The sequence below is a fragment of the Hyperolius riggenbachi genome, chromosome 2, assembly GCF_040937935.1.
Source record: "Hyperolius riggenbachi isolate aHypRig1 chromosome 2, aHypRig1.pri, whole genome shotgun sequence".
NCBI classification, from domain to species: domain Eukaryota; kingdom Metazoa; phylum Chordata; class Amphibia; order Anura; family Hyperoliidae; genus Hyperolius; species Hyperolius riggenbachi.
In genome coordinates, this window is record NC_090647.1 from 56671870 (window position 1) to 56692961 (window position 21092).

General features: G+C 45.0%; 2 protein-coding genes across 2 annotated transcripts in view; one reads left to right on the plus strand and one right to left on the minus strand.

Annotated features, from left to right (window-relative positions):
* The window catches only part of LOC137545496 (transmembrane 4 L6 family member 1-like), a 139246-nt gene that overhangs the window by 109500 nt on the left and 8654 nt on the right, over positions 1-21092 (minus strand). The gene's annotated exons all lie outside the window — the stretch shown is intronic.
* HEPHL1 (hephaestin like 1) overlaps positions 15629-21092 on the plus strand; it is a 174248-nt gene continuing 168784 nt past the window's right edge. Inside the window, exon 1 of the mRNA XM_068266810.1 lies at positions 15629-16021. Coding sequence (XP_068122911.1) covers positions 15843-16021 — 179 coding nt within the window. The 5' untranslated portion in view covers positions 15629-15842. The remainder of the gene's footprint in view (positions 16022-21092) is intronic.

The following is a 21092-nucleotide window of genomic DNA, read 5'->3' on the forward strand; positions in this document are numbered from 1 at the left end:
TCGGCCAATCAGAGCGCGTTCGGGTCCGAACCACGTGACCCGTTCGGCCAATCACAGCGCTAGCCGAACGTTCGGGGAACGTTCGGCCATGCGCTCTTAGTTCGGCCATATGGCCGAACGGTTTGGCCGAGCACCGTCAGGTGTTCGGCCGAACTCGAACATCACCCGAACAGGGTGATGTTCTGCAGAACCCGAACAGTGGCGAACACTGTTCGCCCAACACTAGTCACAGTTAGTAAGCAGAGAAGATCTTCAGAATGATGATTCCAGAGGGACTGAAGATGACTGTACTGGAGTATAAAAGGAGTGAGAAAGATATGAGGTAATTATGAAGTTTTCCATATGTCAACATTTTAGCATGGAAGTAATAATATACTGAATAACGGGGCTACAAAATCTTTTCAAAACGTCCCAAAAGCACCACATGTCCCTCTCTGCCTGTCAACATATCCTCGAAGTAAATTTATCGATATAAATAAATGGTGATATGTAGAATCAGAGATTTCCTCTAGTGAGAAAAACATGTAAATTTTGTTTTTGCTTGTTTCAGAGCTACACTTATGAGAACTACAGTACTTTAAGTATAGTCTATATCCACCAGGTGGCGTCAAATGCTATGAAATAGAAAAAGAAAAAACAACAACTTTGAGCTTGAAGTTCTTGTTTAAAAGGGATCTTCAGCCTAAACAAACATACTGTCATTAAGTTACATTAGTTATGTTAGCTAAAATAGATAGGTAATATAATCTCTTACCCACCCTGTTTTAAAAGAACATGCAAATGTTTGTGATTTCATGGGGGCAGTCATCTTTTTGGTTGAAAGGAGGTGACAGGGAGCATGAGATACAGTTCCAACTGTCCTGTGTCCTGATCACTCCTCGCTAGGCTTCAAATCCCAAATTCCAAATTTAAAAGTAAAAAAATTACACCAAAACAGCAGAATGAGAACAACAACATTAGAAATCCCATCGTGCTTTGTATAGCATAAGAGGAAAAATGCCTGGGCAGTTTTCTTCTGTACAGCTAAAAATGAAGCTTTGGTAAGAAAAACAAAGTTCTGATGATGTGAAACTGTTAAAGAAACACCAGGCCTTTTCAGTGCTGCTGAGTACATTTTTAGTCTGGAGGTTCACTTTAAAGGACACACGAGGCAAACCTAGGACAGAAAAGTTTTACAGTAGCAGGAAAAAAGGGTGCTGGCGGCTAGTGGATGAAAAGGGCGCCACCATAGACTCTAATGCAATTATTCGTTAATACGGCGAAAAAAGCAAAAAAAAGGCGCCCGATAAGTATCATTAACAACATTAGAACATTAAAGTTTTTGAAATATGTTCTCCTTTTAGAATATTTGTCATATTATTAGTTTTTGTCATATTATTTCATTTGTATGTACAGACTTTACGTTATTATTAAAGATATAATTAAAGATCGTTTCTATGTGTAAAAGGGTGTTTCTGCAGGAGAAGTGGTTAGGGTTAGGCACCACCAAGGGGAGTAATTAGGGTTAGGCACCACGGGGGGGGGGGGGGGGGGGGGAAGGGAGCTTATTGGTTAGGGTTAGGCACCACCTGGGGAGGGGGTGGTTAGGGTTAGGTACCACCAGGGGAGTGGTTAGTTTTAGGCATCAACAGGGGAGGGTTCTGTGTGAAAGTAGCGTTGGGTTAACCACTTGAGGACCCAGCCTTTACCCCCCCTTAAGGACCAGCGCTGTTTTTTATGATCTGTGCTGGGTGGGCTCTGGAGCCCCCAGCACAGATCAGGGTGCATGCAGAGCGATCAGATCGCCCCCCTTTTTTCTCCCCTATGGGGATGATGTGCAGGGGGGGTCTGATCGCTCTTGCCGGCTGGCATGGCCACCTCAAAGCCCCCCTCCGCGGCGAAATTCCCCCCCCTCCCTCTCCTACCTCTCCCCCCTGGTGATCGGGGCTGCACAGGACGCTATCCGTCCTGTGCAGCCTGTGACAGGATGTCCCCTGTCACATGGCAGCGATCCTTGGCCGCTGATTGGCCGGGGATCGCCGATCTGCCTTACGGCGCTGCTGCGCAACAGCGCCGTTCAATGTATACAAAGGAGACAAACGTCTCCTGCGTTTACATTTAGTCTGCGAGCCGCGATCAGCGGCTCGCAGGCTATTCACGGAGACCCGCTCGTGATCTAACAGGAAACGGCCGCTCGCGCGAGCTTCCTTTCCTGATTAATTAGGGAGGCACCTGGCGACGCAGATGTGTGTCGCTGGTCCTCCAGCTACCACTTTGCCGCCGCACGGTATGAGTGTGCGGTCGGCAAGTGGTTAAGCTGTATTGTTGAATTATGATACGATTTTTAACATTACTATATTTTCGTTATCAACTGTAGGGTTGCTAGTTCAGATTCCGCGGAAATGCAATTTCCGCATTTCTGATCGGAAAGTGCATTTCCGCATCGGAATGCAGAAGTCGGTAATACAAGTGCGGTAGGCGGATTTCCGCGGAAATCGTGGACATTTTCGCTTAAAATCCCTCTGATTTTCAGCGAAAATGTCCACGATTTCCGCGGAAATCCGCCCACCACACTTGTATTACCGACTTCTGCATTCCGATGCGGAAATGCAATTTCTGATCAGAAATGCGGAAATTGCATTTCCGCGGAATCTGAACTAGCATCCCTACAGTTGATAACGAAAATATAGTAATGTTAAAAATCGTATCATAATTCAACAATACAGCTTAACCCAATGCTACTTTCACATCAATTTTCTCAAAAACTACAAGGGCTTTTTTGAAAAAAAAATGTCCTCTTGTTACCACTCTTTTGAAAATGTGGTGTTTCTAGGACCTATGGGGACTTTGCTATTAACCGCTAAAGTTGGTGGATTATGACTGTAATGTAAAATGCAGAAAATCTGCATTACCTGATATCCAGTGATTTTAAGCCAATCAGAAGACTCAGAATGAATAAGCCAATCAGAGAACGTGGAAATTTCTGCCAAAATCCCCATTCTCTGATTGGCTTATTAATCCAGAGTCTTCTGATTGGTTTAAAATTATGCATATCGGTAATGCGGATTTTCTACATTTTACATTATAGTCAAAATCCGCCAAATTTGGCGGTTAATAGCAAAGCCCCCATAGGTCCTAGAAACACCATATTTTCACGATATGTTAATAAAAAGAGTGGGAATAAGAAGAAACATTTCTTTTTCAAAAAATACCTTGTAGTTTTTGAGAAAATCAATGTTAAAGTCGGCGGAAATGTCTGCGATTTTCCTCGGAAATCCACATCGGAATGCGGAAATCGGTAGCGGAAAGCGGAATCGGTAGCGGTAATTGGCAATGGCAGAAAGCGGACTTTCCGCGGAATTGGAATTTGGCATTTCCGACCGTCCCAAATCAACTCATGTCTTTTTTTTTTAACTGTATTTATCGTTAACCAATTTCGTTAACGATGTTTATAGTTATCGAGATTTTGTTATCAACTGGCGCCATTTCGTTATTCAGACGGGCCCTTTTTCCTGGCGCCCTTTTTTCGTGCACGCCGTTTTACTTACCATTGGGCTTCTTCCAGCCTCTAGTAGTCTATCAGGACCCAGACTGAAGTTCCATCATGTTTGAGACCACCACTGTCCCCAACCATTATTATTATTATTATTATTTAGTATTTCTAAAGCACCGGCATCTTCCGCAGCACTTTACAGAGTACGTAGTCATGTCACTAACTCTTTTAGAGGCCGCGTTCTTTCTGCAAAAAAAAAAAGTTTCCCGTCCTCTTTCTTGCTCCTTTTTGACTGTGGCAATCTTGTGGCAAAATAGTAAACTGCACCCACATACATTTTTTAACCTCCTTGCCGGTCTAATTCCCGCCGGCAAGGAGGCATCGCAGCACTTTTTTTTTTTATTTATTTTTTTTTTAAATCATGTAGCGAGCCCAGGGCTCTCTACATGATAGCCGCTGAGCGGCGGCATCCCCCCACCGACTCCGATCGCCTTCGGCGATCAGAGTAAGTAGGAGATCCCGTTCAGAACGGTATTTCCTGCATCCCCGTTTGCCATGGCGACGGGGCGGGATGACGTCACCGACGTCATGGACGTCGGGATGTCAGAGGGAATCCCGATCCACCCCTCAGCGCTGCCTGCCACTGATTGGCCAGGCTGCGCAGGGGGCGAGGGGGGCGGCTCGGCGCGGCGGGTAGCGGCGGATCGGCGCCGAGCGGCGGTGATCGAATGTTACAAGCAGCTAGCAAAGTGCTAGCTGCATGTAACAAAAAAAAATATGCAAATGGGCCCAGCGGGGCCTGAGAGATCCTCCTGCGCAGGTTACCCCGAGTTGAGCTCGGGATAACCGGCAAGGAGGTTAATAAATACATTATATTACATTTAAAATTTGCTGTTTATCACAACACTAAAAATTTCCCAAATAAATGTTTTAATTAAAAAAAAATTGTAATAAAACAAACAAACAACATAAATAGTTACCTAAGGGTCTGAACTTTTTAAATATGCATGTCAAGAGAGTATATTATTATTTATTTATTTTTAATTTTAAGCTTGTAAATAGTGATGGACGCAAATTGAAAAAATGCACCTTTATTTCTAAATAAAATATCAGCTCCATAAATTGTGATAGGGACATCATTTAAACAGTGTAATAACGGGGTCAAATGGGCCAATAAAATACATGAGTTTTCATTACGGCAGAATGTATTCATTGCAAACTATAATGGCCAAAATCTTAGATATAATGAATTTTTTCCATTTCTTTCTTAATCTTTCTGTTAAAATGGATTTACAAAAAAAATATTCTTAGCAAAATGTACCACCCAAAGAAACCTTAATTAGTGGTGGAAAAAACAAGATATAGATCAATTAATTGTGATAAGTAGTTATAAAGTTATTGGTGAATTGTTAGGATGCATAAGGTGAACAACACTGTAGGCTGAAGTGGTTAAAGAGAAACCGTAACCAAGAACTGAACTTCAACCTAATCAGTAGCTGATACCCCATTTCCCATGAGAGATCTTTTACTTTTCACAAACGGATCATCAGGGGGATCTATATGACTGATATTGTGGTGAAAACCCTCCCACAGTGTGATGTCAGGATCATGGTTCTGACATCACACTGAGGGAGCCTTGTTGCATTGTGGGAAATAACAGCTGTTTACAACTGCCAAAAAAGCAAGCGCCATCTCCTGTCACTGACATCACCTGCCAGCAGTAAAAATGTCACCATGTGATAAATGTGTGACTGTAAATCGGGGAGAGGAAAAATTTTACAATGGGCAAACACTAACTAAACCATTTATACATAATTATTGTAAAAATTAAGCCCTTTTTTTAATACATTATTTTCACTGGAGTTCCTCTTTAATGTATGCCTAAAACCTACCAAACAAATATGTAGCCCTTCAGTATACTTCACCTTATAAAGTGATACCTTTTTACCCCCAGACAGATGGTTGAAGGAACTCTGAACAGTGGAAAATAAATGGAATCTGGACTTGCCTGGGGCTTCCTCCAGCCCCTCATATCCCGCGAGGTCCCCCGGCATCCTCTTTGTCGGTTTTATGGTCCCGCTGGTGGCTCCGGTAATCCGGCGACTTCAGTCTTTAGAGAACAGCGCATGCGCAGAGGGCTTATGGTGACTGGCACTATGGCGCACCAGGTGCGCGCATGCACTACTTTAGCTGAAGATCCCGGATTACTGGAGCCGCCAGTGGGAGAAAGGAAGTAACAAAGAGGATGCCAGGAGAGCTCGCGGGCAACGGGGGGCTGGAGGAAGCCCAAAGTAAGTCCGGATTCCATTTATTCCCTGCTCAGGGTCCCTTTAACTCCGGCAAAGAGCACCAGTCAGAGTATTTCATAGTTTACGGACATTCCACTACATTTCATGCTGCTGATGAAATGTTATGTTATGGTTTGTCATTTGTTTTTAGTGCTAAGAAAAACTTATTTCCCATGATTCCCGTGGTTGAGTGTGGCCACTTGGCACAGGGACCAGTCCGTATGTAGCGCAGTGCCGGGCTCTGTACAGCCATCTACTTGTCAGAGAGGAGAAATCACACAGGTGGCCGGGAAATTCAGGCGTTTATTCTGAGCACTGTACGGCCTGGAATTCCCCTCCAATTCCCCCGAGACCAGAATCAACAGAGCTCCACTCTTTCTATTTCAAAAAAATTCCTGCCTAACAGCAAAATCATCATCCGGAGAAATGAGCGCTTATGTATCCAGCAGGGGAACTGCTAAGAACTTCCTAGTTTGTCCTTGCTCTGTTCCTTCTGCTGAAGGCCGCGTTCACCGACATGATTGTTATTCCACAGAGAGTTGCTCTATTTCAGAGTGTAACATTTGCTGTATTATTTACAACCTTGTTGATACTCCATTCGCTCCCTATCCATCAGTGATCCGAAAGTACTGAAGCCAAAGTCATTCGTGCCAGGAAAACCATCTTAAAGAGAACCTGAACTGAAAATAAAAAGTTAAAATAACCATACACAGGTCATACTTACATCCTGTGTGGTCTACTACTCAATCACTTTCTCCTCTCATACGTCCCATTTGTCCACCGTGATCAATGAAACTCTCCGTCTTCCATTTTAAAAATGGTCATTACCCCATAACAGCTTCCTGGTCAGTATACTGTTAAAGGGAACCTGAAGCGAGGAAAATTATTTAAAATAAACACATGACGTAGCTGCAAATGAATATTATATACTAACCTCACCGTCAGTTCCTCTCAGAGGCTCACCATTTTCTTCTTACAGTGATCTCTTCTAGTTCTGACAATATTTTGTTAGAACTAGGGCCAGATTTCTGGGAAGGCCACAAAGGCCATGGCCTAGGGAGATAAAAATCAGCAGGTCAAAGTAAATCATCTCTCCTGCTTTGCTCTGGTCTGCCTGAATTCCAGAGATCCCTGCATCTCTCTCACTTGTGTAGAGTGTGTTTGAGGACAGTCAGTATGTGTTGTCACCTGATGATTATGTCCTCTGTATGATGGTGGTGAGAAGTGCCAGCCTGGGTTTAGTAGCAGAACTCTGGAGTTCTGTAAGTTTTTTTTTCATGCATTTTTCATCATTTCAGAATCACAAACAGGAATTGTGTCCCTCTGCACTGTCAGATTTATTACTGGTCTGGTCAGCTCTTAAAGACCTGAGACCTGTTAAATTTATGGTTTTTTTTTTTTTTTCTAGGGAATGACCACAGCATTCTCGGTGCTACAGTTTAACTCTTTCCTGACTCATTTTACAAGAGCATTGTACTTTGCTAGCTTTGCTAGCTAGCTATCAGTGAAACAGGATGGCATTTATATTACATTTATTTATATTTGCAAAACAAACTATGTATCTCCTTCTGATGCTGAATGTATATATAGTTGTATGCTCTAACATCTTGTTAGTATAATGTCTACAAAAATATACAAAGTCTGAAGAAGCCAAAGGCTCACTGTTTTAAATTACAGTTAGCTAATAAATGTTATCATTCTGTTTAAAAACTTTCTACTGACTCATTTTAAGATCTGTCCTTCCTTGCCTTGCCCTAAGTACTATAGTGTCACTGTTTAAAGCACATCTATGTCAGCATGCGTAGTTTTAGATCTTCTACTCACATGTTCTTTGTTTTGGATGAGCTTCTTTCAATAGCGCTGCCCTGTCACCTGTTTGTGGCTCTGACTGTAGCCAGTCGCGCAGAGGACAAAGAAGCAGCACATGCACTGTCTACTCACGCTCCTTGCAATTTCGCACTCCTGCCCAGATGTGCACAGCAGCCGAGGCCGGGAATGCTTTGGGCATGAGTACGTAAGTGCTGCTTATACATGAGCGTAATTCGGGTGTTGTGCATTCAGGCAGGAGTGCAACTACAAGGAGTGGACAGAGCATGCACTGCTTCTTTTCCGAATGAGGGTCAGAGAAGTAAAACGGAGGGGAGCCCATTCAAACCAGTGAGGGTTGGACAGGTTTGGGGGGGGGGCGGTTGGTGACAGCCGGCCTAGGGCATTTGGAAGTACAAATCCGGCCCTGGTAAGAACTGAAATATACCAGTTGCTGTCAGTTATATATGAGCACCTGTCAGTTACAACTGAATGTGCCAGGTAATGTCCATGTTTCCCTATGGCTCAAGTGGATGATATTACAGTTTAACAGTGTGCTGACCAGGAAGCTGTTAGTAGGTAATGGCCATTTTTAAAATGGAGGACGGAGAAATCCATTGATTACAGTGGACAAATTGGACGCAGGAGAGGAGGAAGAGATTTAGTTGTAGACTACACAGGAGGTAAGTATTTCCTGTGTATGGTTATTTTGACTTTTTTTATTTTCAGTTCAGGTTCTCTTTAAGTGGAGTGTTACTACACATACACACTGCAATGTAAAGTGAATCATTCTGAGGCGTCTGCTTTATTTTTTACTAGTTTATGCAAACGAGAATTCTGTATAGAAAATGTGTGTAAATAATAATCAGCTGCAGCACTGTGTGCCTGATCCTGTGTGTGTGTCTATCTGCCTTGCAGTGTAAAGTAAACAGTTTACAGCCAGGGCATCCAGGGAGATCTCATTCTGAATCAGTAAGGGGGGTGGGAGGGGGGGGGGGGGAGCGGAACCATTCAAGTAAGGAATTTTATTTTATGTATTTATTGTTTAGCTATGCAAATAATATGTTGGTGCTTTATAAATACAATAAATAAAAATAACAGAAAAGGGTGAGACACAACAGATCACAAATGTAAACATCCACATCAACAAAGAATGCACAGTGCCACCTTGTGGTGGTCTTGTCAAATAATAATTTTCCTAAAAAGTACTTTAAAAAATTGTTCCCGATTAAAGAGAGTCTGATTTTAAAAATAAAAAACAGATACTCACCTTAGGCGAAGGAAGGTTTTGGGTCCTATAAAGCAGGGGTGCCCATTAGGTAGATCGCAGTCTACCATTAGATCGCAAAGGACTTTGTGGTAAATCCCGACCCCACTACATTTTCCATTCTGCATATACAAGTGTGCTCCTTAAATTGTACATGGGTAGATCATTTGACTTGCTAATTTTTCAAAGTAGCTCACAAGCCAAAAAAGTGTGGGCACCTCTGCTACAGAGACTTCCCGATCTCCTCATGGTCCCCACATACCTACGCAGGCTCCCCCGTCAGCAGTTCGGTCATAGTCTGCTCTCTTCCAAGTTGGGCTGGCTTTCGGCAGTCTTCAGAAGCACTCCACTCTCCTGAAGACAGGTCACCCCGCACTGCACACCCACAAGCACCCTCCATAACGTACTTTTCCATGAGTACAGCGCCGACCGTCTTCAGAAGCCAGAGTGTTTTCGAAGACTTCTGAAGTCTCCCGCGGCGGAAGATTCAAATGGAGGAGTCTGAGGGGAAATGCGGGGACCATGAGGAGATCAGGAAGGCTCTATAGCAGTGTTTCTCAACATTTTATTGGTATGTACCCCTTTTAAAACCCTGTACTCACCAAGTAATCCCTAGCATAAAAAATATTATCACAAGTACCCTTTGACAAATATATATTTTATTATAATACAGGATAATTGGTTCTAAACAATTTCCAAGTGTTTACTATTGCTTTTAATTAGATAAAACACTAATTTGGTGTTTAAATAAGATTTATACATTTCTAAAACTCTAAATTTGTTATTATTGGTTAAGTATATCAAGCCTGAGTACTTTTTTTTATCGCTTCAGAGTCCCTTTAACAGCCTGATGTCATTTTTTGATTCAATAGCCGAGAAGAAAAGCAGGTCCGGCACCAGTCTAAATGCTTCAGTGAGAATTTATTCCAACAGGTACAGTGAGGTCACGTGAAAGTACAGAAAGACGGACTGACAGCCTTTCGCAGGTCCCTCTGCTTTGTGTGACGGCTGTCAGACCGTCTTTCTGTACTTTCATGTGACCTTACTGTACCTGTTGGAATAAATTCTCACTGAAGCATTTACACTGGTGCCAGACCTGCTTTTCTTCTCCAGCTATTGAATGTGAATCCTCATCAGGTAGAGAGCACAGTCTGCTCGGTTTTATCCAACTGCCTTTTATCCAGTGTGCAACGAGTGCAAGTCACATCCTTTTCTCCTATCCTACTATCATTTTTCTATTCTTTTGTCATCATTGCACTTATAGAGGAAACTGTCAATATCTATTCAGCTGTGCTAAAGTCACACCATAAATCGCGTAGCTAGAAGGCCTTTGTATTGTGTGATTCATGTTCGGTGATGTGTCCTGGCGTATTAGGCAGATTAGCCAGTGGAAAGTCACTAATTACTGGATAACACATTTGTAGAAACGTGTGTACTATATCATTCACTTTACCATGCTTATGCAGCAAATGCAGTGCAGTCAGCAAAGATGCCTTGCTAGGAAGACTGACCCATGGTCCTGCTTGAGAACTGTCAGACAAGTCTTAAGCCTTGTACACACATCCAATATTCATTGGCTGTGGCTAATGATTGGTCATTTTACCATTTCCATGTAGTATGAGGATTTACCTACAGTCTGTTCACAGTGTTCAAAATCTGTTGGTCCTCATTCTGCATGGAAGTGGTAAAATTGGTCACTGATTGGCCATTCGAAATTGGATGTGTGTGTGCACCTTAAGCCTAAAAAGCAGCATTTTTGGTGAACCGTGCATAGGTATGTAGCAAGGAAATGAGCAGCGCTACTTAAAAACAGACTAGTGCCTACCTGCAAAAGAGTGCAAGCCCCACTTGTGGGGTCGAATACACACCGAGCATACACATGACCTGTCTACCACTAGAGGAGGATGTTGGTTTCCATTAACAGCTTGCATGCAACCTATTAAGTACTCGTCCCTCCCACTGCGAAGAAGTCAATCCTCCATGGGAGGGGCCTAACACTAACTAAATCCTAACCTATGTATATGCATAGCCTGGGTGCGGCTAATCAAATAAATCGAAAATTGAAAATTGCGCAAAAGGTGGATCAGTGCAACACCAGGCCGCCTCCGAATGGCCTCCATCAGAGATGCGCTGAGCCCCCCCAGGAACTACAAACGCACCTTGAACCCAAACAGAAGCTCTGCATATACACCAAAAGCATGGCTGTTAAGTGGGAGCAGCTGACCAAAAACGAATTACATTAGTACATAGCAAGGAAATGAGCAGTGCTACTTAAAAACAGATAAGTGCCTACCTGCAATAGAGTGCAAGCCCCACTTGTGGGGTCGAATACACACCGAGCATACACATGACCTGTCTACCACTAGACGTGCATGGACCCCTGCTTCAGCTAAAAAGAAATACTGTATATTTCAGACTATAAGACGATCCTGACCATAAGACGCACCTAGATTTAGAGGACAAAAACCAGGGGGAAAATCTATGCTAAAGCCGGTGTACCCATGGTAAAGGGGCATCTTGTAGATTATGCCCCCTTTGTACCTCATGCCCCCTTATACCTCATGTCTCCCTGCGTCAGCCTCTGTCCTCCTTGTGTCCTCCTCTATGCCCCTTTGTGTCCCCCTGTGTCCTCCTCTGCATGGGCACAGTACAGGGAGTCCCCGACATTGCGGCACAAGTACAAGTTGGTTTGTATCGGCAGTCGTTCACACGTCAGGAACTCCCTGCATTTGGACTATAAGATGCAGTGATTTTTTTTCCCAATTTTGGGGGAGGAAAAGTGAGTCTTATAGCCCACAACATACAATAAGTTAAAAAAAAAAGATTAAGGGCATATTCATACTCAATAAAGGAAAATACTGTACAGTTATCAGTCTGGCAGAGACCCAACAAAGTAGATTTTAAAAAATTGTTTTGTTTCTTCCATGTATAAACTCCTAACTCCAAATCAAATCTGGAGAATTAAAAATAAAATGAAGTAACCACAGGCTAAAGGTGCCCAAAATAGCGATGGGCAGAATTATCGAATTCCAAATCTTCAAAATTCTAAAAAAAAGTCTGAACTAATTCCAAATTTTAAAGATTCCAAGTTTGCCTTACGAAAATTGTAAATTATTGCAAATACATTTTTGGGAAAATATACGCACAGATTCACTTAGAATTTTCACTTTTTTTTTTAAACAATCAAAGTTCATCGAGGAAGTTGTTTAAAGTACAATGGCAAGGCAAATGGAATTCCATATTCAGTATGCAATTGCATGTGTAAAAATTACATCATGACAACTTACCATATTTTATAGGAAGGGGTGAAGAAGCAAAAAGTAAGAGAAAAGGGGGGGGGGGGGAACAACTAGGAGGGCAAGAGATGGGGGAGGGGAGGAGAGTAAGGAGATTGTGGCAGTTTTAGTAAAAACCAAACAGACAGTTTTCGTATATTCTAAAGGTGGCCACTAACGATACAGTACAATCAGGGGCATAGAAATAGGGATTGCAGCGGTAGTGAACGCATCGGGGCCCTTGGCCTGAGGGGCCTGGAAGGGCCCTTCCTCAACTTCAGTATTAGCTTCCTATTGGTTCTGTGCTCATAATAATCACTTCTATAGATACTTTGAATAGTGGTCATCATTAACAAGCTGTTCCCCATCCCCTTTTCGCTCCTCTGACACTGTGGTTACCATTGGCAGGTTGTGGTGCCATATCAATTGTTACGTATAGAGTGCTTGGGGGGCCCCATTGTAAAACTTGCATCGGGGCCCACAACTCCTTAGCTACGCCATTGAGTACAATCTTTTTCATCCATTCTTAAAATAATATTCTATCAAATGCCTATAAAAATCGTACTTGAAATGGGATTTTTAACTGTTTGCATAACAATTTTTTTTAAAAAATAAACGTTTCTAACCAAGCTAATCAGAACTTTCAAACTGAAAGCACAAAGTCTCAAACTAAAGACATTAATAAACCTCCTTACAGGTTTTTCTCTTTAAGTGCACAAAGTTCATTCGAGTGCACTAATCAATGTGAAGTGTGAAGGGTTGTTTTTTTACAGTAAACCTGTGACCTATGACATCACACATGGTTGTAGAACAGATTTTCTCTAAGCCATGTGGAGATCATATTCATGCTGTACGTGCATGCTGTGATTGCTGAGTAAGCAGAAGGGAGGATTGAGTAATGCCTTCCATGCAGAGAAAAAGAAAACTTTCTCTTCAAGGTCAACCTGAAGTGACAACAAATGGAAGATGCCATTGATGGTGATGGGGTTTTTTTGGTTTTTTTTTAAAGTGCTGTCTGCCTGTCTGTGATCCTGATCCTCTGGCATTCATATCCTCTGGTTCAGTACGTAGATCAGGTGTTCTGCTTGTTGCTAGTGCGTGACTACCAGATGATCAGCATGATAATCAGGCAACTGGTATTTTCTGCAAGGAAATAAAGATGGCAACCTCCATATTATTCTGTGATGTTTTTATTACAGTCCTCCTCTGCTGCCTCTAATAGCTGTCGGTTCCAGTCTTCAAATTCAGGAACTGAGGTGTCACACAGCATAGCAGCCTTAAAGGATACCTTAGCGGTAAATAGATTTCAAAAAGGACGCCTAATGTGCCTATGGGGAGTTGTGCGGATTCTTACCGCACCTCCCGTGTCCCGGCGTCTCTCTCCGTTCTCCAGTTAGGGCTGGTTCTAGACTTTTTGCTGCCTGAATTGGAATGATCGCACAGCACCCGACAATCTGCACCACACATTATAGCTGTGGCGAGCTGGTAGCTAACCTATACCCCCAGTATAGGTTGGCCAGGCACTCTCTTCACTTCCTGTATCTGCTTGGTGCCGCCCCCAGACTTCCACCTCCTGAGGAAGTCGCCTCACTTGGCATCATGGGCGAATCGGGCCTGTCTCCAGTACCAATGTCCGTAATCCGATGAGGACCAAAATTCCTAAACAGGCTGTATACATGTTAGGTTGATGTGGCTCTGTATAACTGTAAGCTATAGGCTTGCTATACACCAGCGGTTCTGGATGTAAGCCTGGCTTCCGAGGCATAAAGAGAGAACTTGCATACTCAGTAGTGGTGCATTGTGGGTAACTTCAGTTGCTCACATAAAGGGATCCTGTAACAAGAAAAGTGCCCCTAGGGGATACTTACCTCAGGAGCGGGAAGCCTCTGGATCCTAATGAGGCTTCCCCCATCCTTCTAAGCATCAGGGATCCAGTGCTGGCAGCCCGATATAACCAACAAGCTTGTCTGCTGTGGTGTAGTAGCGCCTGCAATATTTACCTTCCCTGGGTCCAGCGCAGGCGCAGTAGTGACTTTCTGATCGAGTTCAGGTGGAAATAGCCAATCCCAATCGGGTCCGCTTTGCTGCGCTGACGCGAGTCGCCTGCTCAGTGGAGCGGACCAGATCGGCTCTGCTGTTTCCGCTGGGGCTGGGGCCCATCAGAAAGCCGCTACTGCGCCTGCGCTGGACCCAGGGAAGGTAAATTATTTACATGTCCAGTCTTCCAAGGCTGTCATCGCTGGATCCCGGCGGGTGAAGAGGAAGTCTCATTGGGACCCAGAGGCTTCCCCCTCCTGAGGTAAGTATCCCCCAGGGGCTGTTTTTTTTTAATTTGCTTTAAATAGAAATACCTTCCGTTTTAAGAAGGGAAATTACACTGGAGTTTTTATATGATTTATTAATAAAGGGTTATGTGATGAAGGAGGAACGTTTCCTTCTTAAAGAGGAACTGCAGTGAAAATAACATAATGAACAAAAGTGCTAAATTTTTACAATAATTCTGTATGAATGATTTAGTCGTTTGCCCATTGTAAAAGCTTTCCTCTCCCTGATTTACATTCTGACATTTATCACATGGTGACATCTTTACTGCTGGCAGGTGATGACAGTGGAAGGAGATGCTGCTTGCTTTTTTGGCAGTTGGAAACAGCTGTTATTTCCCACAATGCAACAAGGCTCCCACAGTGTGATGTCATGGTCCTGACATCACACTGTGGGAGTTGATTCAACACAATATCATCCATACATCCCCTCCCCGGATGATCCGTTTGAGAGATGGGTAAGATTTCTCATGGGAAAGGGGGTAATCAGCTACTGATTGGGATGAAGTTCAATCCTTGGTTACAGTTTCTCTTTAAAGGACAACCAAGGTGACATGTGATATGATAAGAAGGACATGTGGAATTGCAGTGCCAAGCTCACAAATAACTAATTCTTTCTCTGCCTGAAAGAGTTTAAAATCAGGTATGCAAGTGACAGTTTCTGTCTGGGTCAGGACAGGGTCAGACTATAGCGCAATCCTCACCGATAAGGAATTACAACCATAAAACACTTTCCTGGCAGAAAATGGCTTGTGAGAGCCAGGAAAAGAGATAAAAGGGGTCAATAGTTCATAGATTTTAGTTCCGCATACTTCAATGAATGTGTCATGGAGCAGAAACAATGAAGGTGTAAAAACTTAAAAAGATTTAAAAACAAAATAAAGCTGAGGGGTAACTAAAAAAAAGTCATTTTTAAGAGAAGGATGATAAATACAATTGCTTATCTCATCACCAGTTTTTCACCTCGTGTTTCCCTTAAAGGGAACAGAAATATCTAAAATCTTCACAACTTTGAGATTGTAAGTAACAACCAAGGACCTGACCCACATACACACAGACATATATTAGGGCTACTTTTCAAATAGGTGTTGGCTTTGTAGCTGACTGCAGTGTAAAATGATTCCAGCTTTTCCTGACAGACTTGCTCTCCCTGCAGCTCGCTATGGCTGCATGCAGGAATGCCCAGGCTGCTGTGTGTCAGAGGCAGACTGGCAGCCCTGCTGGGTCATCTTTCCTGGGCTGGCTGGTCACCATGGCAGCCACTGAGGCTGGCAGCTCTCCCCCACTTGACTTACACAATCTATCCAGTGTGCAGACCTGCCTATGGGGGAGTGCCCTTTGTTAACATGAGCCTTTCCTGATGGTGAGCAGAGTTGGGATAGCTCAGTCCAGGCTGCTGTAGCTGCTGTCAGCATGCCTGCCTCTGTGTGCTGCTCTGCTGCTGGGATTCTGCTGCACATCCTCCTCCTGCCACTGCTGGGACAGGTACAGGCTCTGACCAGGACTTACTACATTGGCATAGTGGAGGAAAAGTGGGACTATGCCCCTTCCGGGAAGAATCTCATCACTGGACAGGACATAGCGGGGGACAAGTAAGTGCTTTGTCTGCTACCTCTCTGTCTGTCTGTCTTCTGGGTGGACATGGAAACTAGCCAGTGTTGGGTTACATCTCTGTACACAGCAAATGCAGATTATTGCAGAATATTTGCAGATCAGCCAAGAACTTTCCTAATGACTTTTGAAGTGATATCATAATACTTAAAGTGTACTTGAGATGAGGGGAAAGAAAAGTTTTATACATACCTGGGGCTTCTTCCAGCCCCCTCCGCGCAGATTGCTCTCACGTCGCCGTCCAAAGCCTCCTAGATCTCCCAGTAGCAATAGCAGTCCAGTTCTCCACGGCCAGTCAGCGCAGACGCAGCGCAGCCAATCGTGGTACCCCATCTTGCTGCTGCTGCTGGAAGTGTTCTGCGTAGTCCCAGAGCGTTCCTGGAGATGGGACCGTGGCGGGGCGGGTGTGCGCACGGCCGCCCAAGCACAGTACACCCAACTGGCCGCAGACAACGGGACTGCTAGTGGGATATCTTGGAGGCTTTGGACCGCAGCGAGGTAGCGATCTGCGCGGAGGGGGCTGGAGGATGCCCCAGGTATGTATAAAACTTTTACCCCTTGTCTCAGGTACACTTTAAAGAGACTCTGTAACATTAAAAAGATCCCCTGGGGGTACTCACCTCGGGTGGGGGAAGCCTCCGGATCCTAATGAGGCTTCCCACGCCGTCCTCTGTCCCACGGGGGTCTCGCCGCAGCCCTCCAAACAGCCGGCGACTGTGCCGACTGTCAGTTCAATATTTACCTTTGCTGGCTCCAGCGGGGGCGCTGTGGCGGCTTTCCGTTCCGAACTACACGGAAATACCCGATCTCATTCGGGTCCGCTCTACTGCGCAGGCGCAGGAAACTTGCGCCTGCGCAGTAGAGCAGACCCGACGGCGATCGGGTATTTCCGCCTACTTCGGAGCCGACAGCCGTCAGAGCACCTGCGCAGGAGCCAGGAAGGTAAATATTGACGTCACCGCTGCCCGGACTCCACGGAGGGCTGCAGCGAGACCCCTGACGGATGGAGGATGGCGTGGGAAGCCTCATTAGGATCCGGAGGCTTCCCCCACCCGAGGTGAGTACCCCCCAGGGGATCTTTTCATGTTACAGATCCTCTTTAAAGCTCGTACCCACCTCAGGATTCTTCAAATGACCAGCGATTTTTTTTTTAAAGCCATAAGCAATTGTTTCTGCGATCTTGCGATGTGGGTACAGACGCGTGATTAGGCGAACAACAATTTGAGACATGTGGCGATAATGACCGTCCTGGCGGATCGAATCTTTAAGATCCCTAAAGACTTTGTGCTGTGATCGTCTGAACTCTCGTTCTTCGTGTAATGTCGCCTGTTTTCACGGGGAGGAAGATGGATCGGGAACCTCATTCATCGTGAGGCATCGGCAGATCCATCGTTAGGTGAGTATTCAGCAATATAGGGAAGCTTTGTTGGTGTAAAGTTGCTGAAACAATCAGTTTTATTGTAATAATTATTAAAGTGACCCAGAGGCGGCCCCCAAAAAGCTAGATACGTCCACAGGCTTCCTGTGCCTTCCTCTCCCTCTGAACATATCTAACAAGAGCTTGTTAGACATGTTTTCATGGCCGTGCTCACCGCTGTGTAAAAGCGAGGGTGTTCTGCGTGAGTTCTGCTGCGCCGACTGTAGCAATCCAAAAACCTCTCGGTCTTACTTGTGCAGGCACAGTGCCAGCATGCCAGTGTGTGAAGGGGAGCAGTTGCAAACTAAAGTCAAGGAGGCTGTGTAAAGCCCTGGAGCAGGGGTGTCACCAGGGGTAAGGGGTGCCAGCAGGGGTAAGGGGCCAAAATCTACAACATGGTCTAAGTTTATCATCATTTAATATTTATTGAACAATCTCAAACAAAGTGAAGTTATTATAGTGAAAACATCCCTGATAGTGACCATGGCTGGCCTGCCCCTCCACCTTCTGCAGAGAAGTGCAGTGGAGCAGTTTAATATTTACCTGCTTCAATGCTGTTTCAAGTCTCCTCTGATCTTCCTGACCGCCACATGCTCTATGCTGCATACCTCTGGCTCCTAATCTGAATCACATGATCGGGAGAAGGAAGTATGGAAGCACAAAGCATGATGCGACTGCCAGGGAGAACAGAAGAGACAAGACAACATATCACTATTGATGTCGCGAACCTCCGATTTTCGGTTCGCGAACTTCCGCGGAAGGTTCGGTTCGTGTAAAAGTTCGCGAACCGCAATAGACTTCAATGGGGAGGCGAACTTTGAAAAATAGAAAAAATTATGCTGGCCAGAAAAGTGATGGAAAACATGTTTCAAGGGGTCTAACACCTGGACCTCTAGGTGGCGGAGTGGGATACATGCCAAACGTCCCGGGGAAAAATCTGGATGTGACGCAAAGCAGCGTTTTAAGGGCAGAAATCACATTGAATGCTAAATTGCAGGCCTAACGTGCTTTAAAACATCTTGCATGTGTATACATCAATCAGGGAGTGTAATTAGAGTACTGCTTCACACTGACACACCAAACTCACTGTGTAACGCACTGCAAACAGCTGTTTGTGTAGTGACGGCCGTGCTGGACTGGTGCACACCGTGGCGAGAGTGTAGGCCGTGGCGGTTTTCCAGCCCATATGGTCACCGGGCTGTGGTAGCTCAATGATAGAACAACAGTGACTGTCCAGCTGATCAAATTTGGTTTGACTACAATGAAGCAACGACGTTATTATCTTCTTGTATGTAGGTAGGCATAGGTAGGAGTCCCAGTATAGGTAGGTAGGAGTCCCAGTATAGGTAGGTAGGCATAGGTAGGTGCCTCAGTAGTTAGCTAGGCATAGGTAGGAGTCCCAGTATAGGTAGGTAGGCATAGGTAGGTGACTCAGTAGTTAGCTAGGCATAGGTAGGAGTCCCAGTATAGGTAGGTAGGTGTCCCGGTAGTTAGCTAGGCATAGGTAGGAGACCCAGTATAGGTAGGTAGGCATAGGTAGGAGTCCCAGTATAGGTAGGTAGGCATAGGTAGGAGTCCCAGTATAGGTAGGTAGGCATAGGTAGGAGTCCCAGTGTAGGTAGGCATAGGTAGGTGCCTCAGTAGTTAGCTAGGCATAGGTAGGAGTCCCAGTATAGGTAGGTAAGCATAGGTAGGAGTCCCAGTATAGGTAGTTAGGCATAGGTAGGAGTCCCAGTGTAGGTAGGCATAGGTAGGTGCCTCAGTAGTTAGCTAGGCATAGGTAGGAGTCCCAGTATAGGTAGGTAGGCATAGGTAGGAGTCCCAGTATAGGTAGGTAGGCATAGGTAGGAGTCCCAGTATAGGTAGGTAGGCATAGGTAGGAGTCCCAGTATAGGTAGGTAGGCATAGGTAGGAGTCCCAGTGTAGGTAGGCATAGGTAGGTGCCTCAGTAGTTAGCTAGGCATAGGTAGGACTCCCAGTATAGGTAGGTAGGCATAGGTAGGTGTCCCAGTAGTTAGCTAGGCATAGGTAGGAGACCCAGTATAGGTAGGTAGGCATAGGTAGGTCCCCTAGTATAGGTAGGTAGTTAGGTGTCCCCGTATAGGTAAGTAGGTGCCCCAGTAGTTAGGTAGGCATAGGTAGGTGTCCCAGTATAGATAGTTAGGCAGGGCCTGGCTGGCACAGTAATAACAATTACCAAGGTCCAGCTGCAACAGGGCTGTATAATGTCAGTGTCAGTGAGCAACACACACACACACACAAAAACACATCAGGAAAACATTAGCTCTCAAAAGAGCTGTTGAGGGGTGCTATTTTAGCAATAACAATCAGCCAGGAGCAAGCCAAGAGCCTAACTAATCTTTCCCTAGGAGAAAAAATCTGCAGCAGCCCTCCCTAGTCTGTATTTGCAGCAGGCACACGAGTGAGTGTGCCTGTGCTCTGGAGGATCAAGAGTCATGTGACTTTTAGGGAAAGGGAATTTCCCTGGAATGGCTTGCTCAGGTTTGCTAATTGCCTTAGTAAAGTTACAACCCCCTTTCATATTTTAGTATTGTAAAAAAGATAAATAACAATAGGCGCAAAACAGTTCAACGGGCGCCCAATTCGTCCAGTTTTGCAATCAATAGCTGATATTTAAAAGTAGAGTTAAATAGAACCAGAGAGGAACGAAAAAAAAGAAAAGAAAAAGCTTTTATACATACCTGGGGCTTCTTCCGCTCCCACGCCGCCATCCTCCGCTTCCTGGATCGGCGGTACCGGGCCCGTCACTTCCGGCGGACGCGGCCAATTGTCCGCATCACAGGGGCTCCCTCTATACCCGTAAGCATGAGGCTGCGCAGCAGGCAGCCTCACACGTACATACATGGAGGGAGCCCCGTGTGATGCGGACAATTGGCCGCGTCTGCTGGCCGACTCGCGGCAATGAAGGGACCCGGTGGCGGCGGATCCAGGCAGCAGAGGACGGCGGCGTGGGAGCGATCCGTGCGTATGGGGCTGGAGGAAGCCCCAGGTATGTATAAAAGCTTTTTTGGGGGGCCTCTGGTTCCCTTTAATGGCTGAGCCTGTTTTGTCCACTTCTCTCATGTGGCCAATTTTCTTGCTTCCTCTAGGGAGGGACTGAACAGAGCTGTTTGCTTTAACACCATAGGCCCGATCCAATTCACTTTTCCTTTAAAGTTTCCTCCTAGGAGATAATTTTTAATCTCTGCTTAAAATAACTTGTTAGTACTCTGCAATCGAAAAAGTACCAAAAAGTTGATAAAAAAAAGTGCTGTCAGAATTATTCTGTGTTGTTTCTTGCTTGCTGGTGGCTTAAAGTGTACCAGAGCTGAAATAAAAAAAAAAAAATGTATACATACCTGGGGCTTCCTCCAGCCCCATCTGCTCAGATCGCTCCCACGCCGCCGTCCTCCGCCGCCCGCAGCTTCGGGAACCGGGTCCCATCACTTCCGTCAGTCGGAGCCAGTCTGACGTAAGATAAGTGCGCTGTTTTCGGATCTCTCCAGCAGCCGCTGGAGAGATACGTAGAGGGCGAACTTCTCCTGCGTAGACTTGCTCCAACTACGGAAGTGACGGGACCCGGTTGAACAGCTCTGTTCAGTCCCTCCCTAGAGGAAGCAAGAAAATTGGCCGCA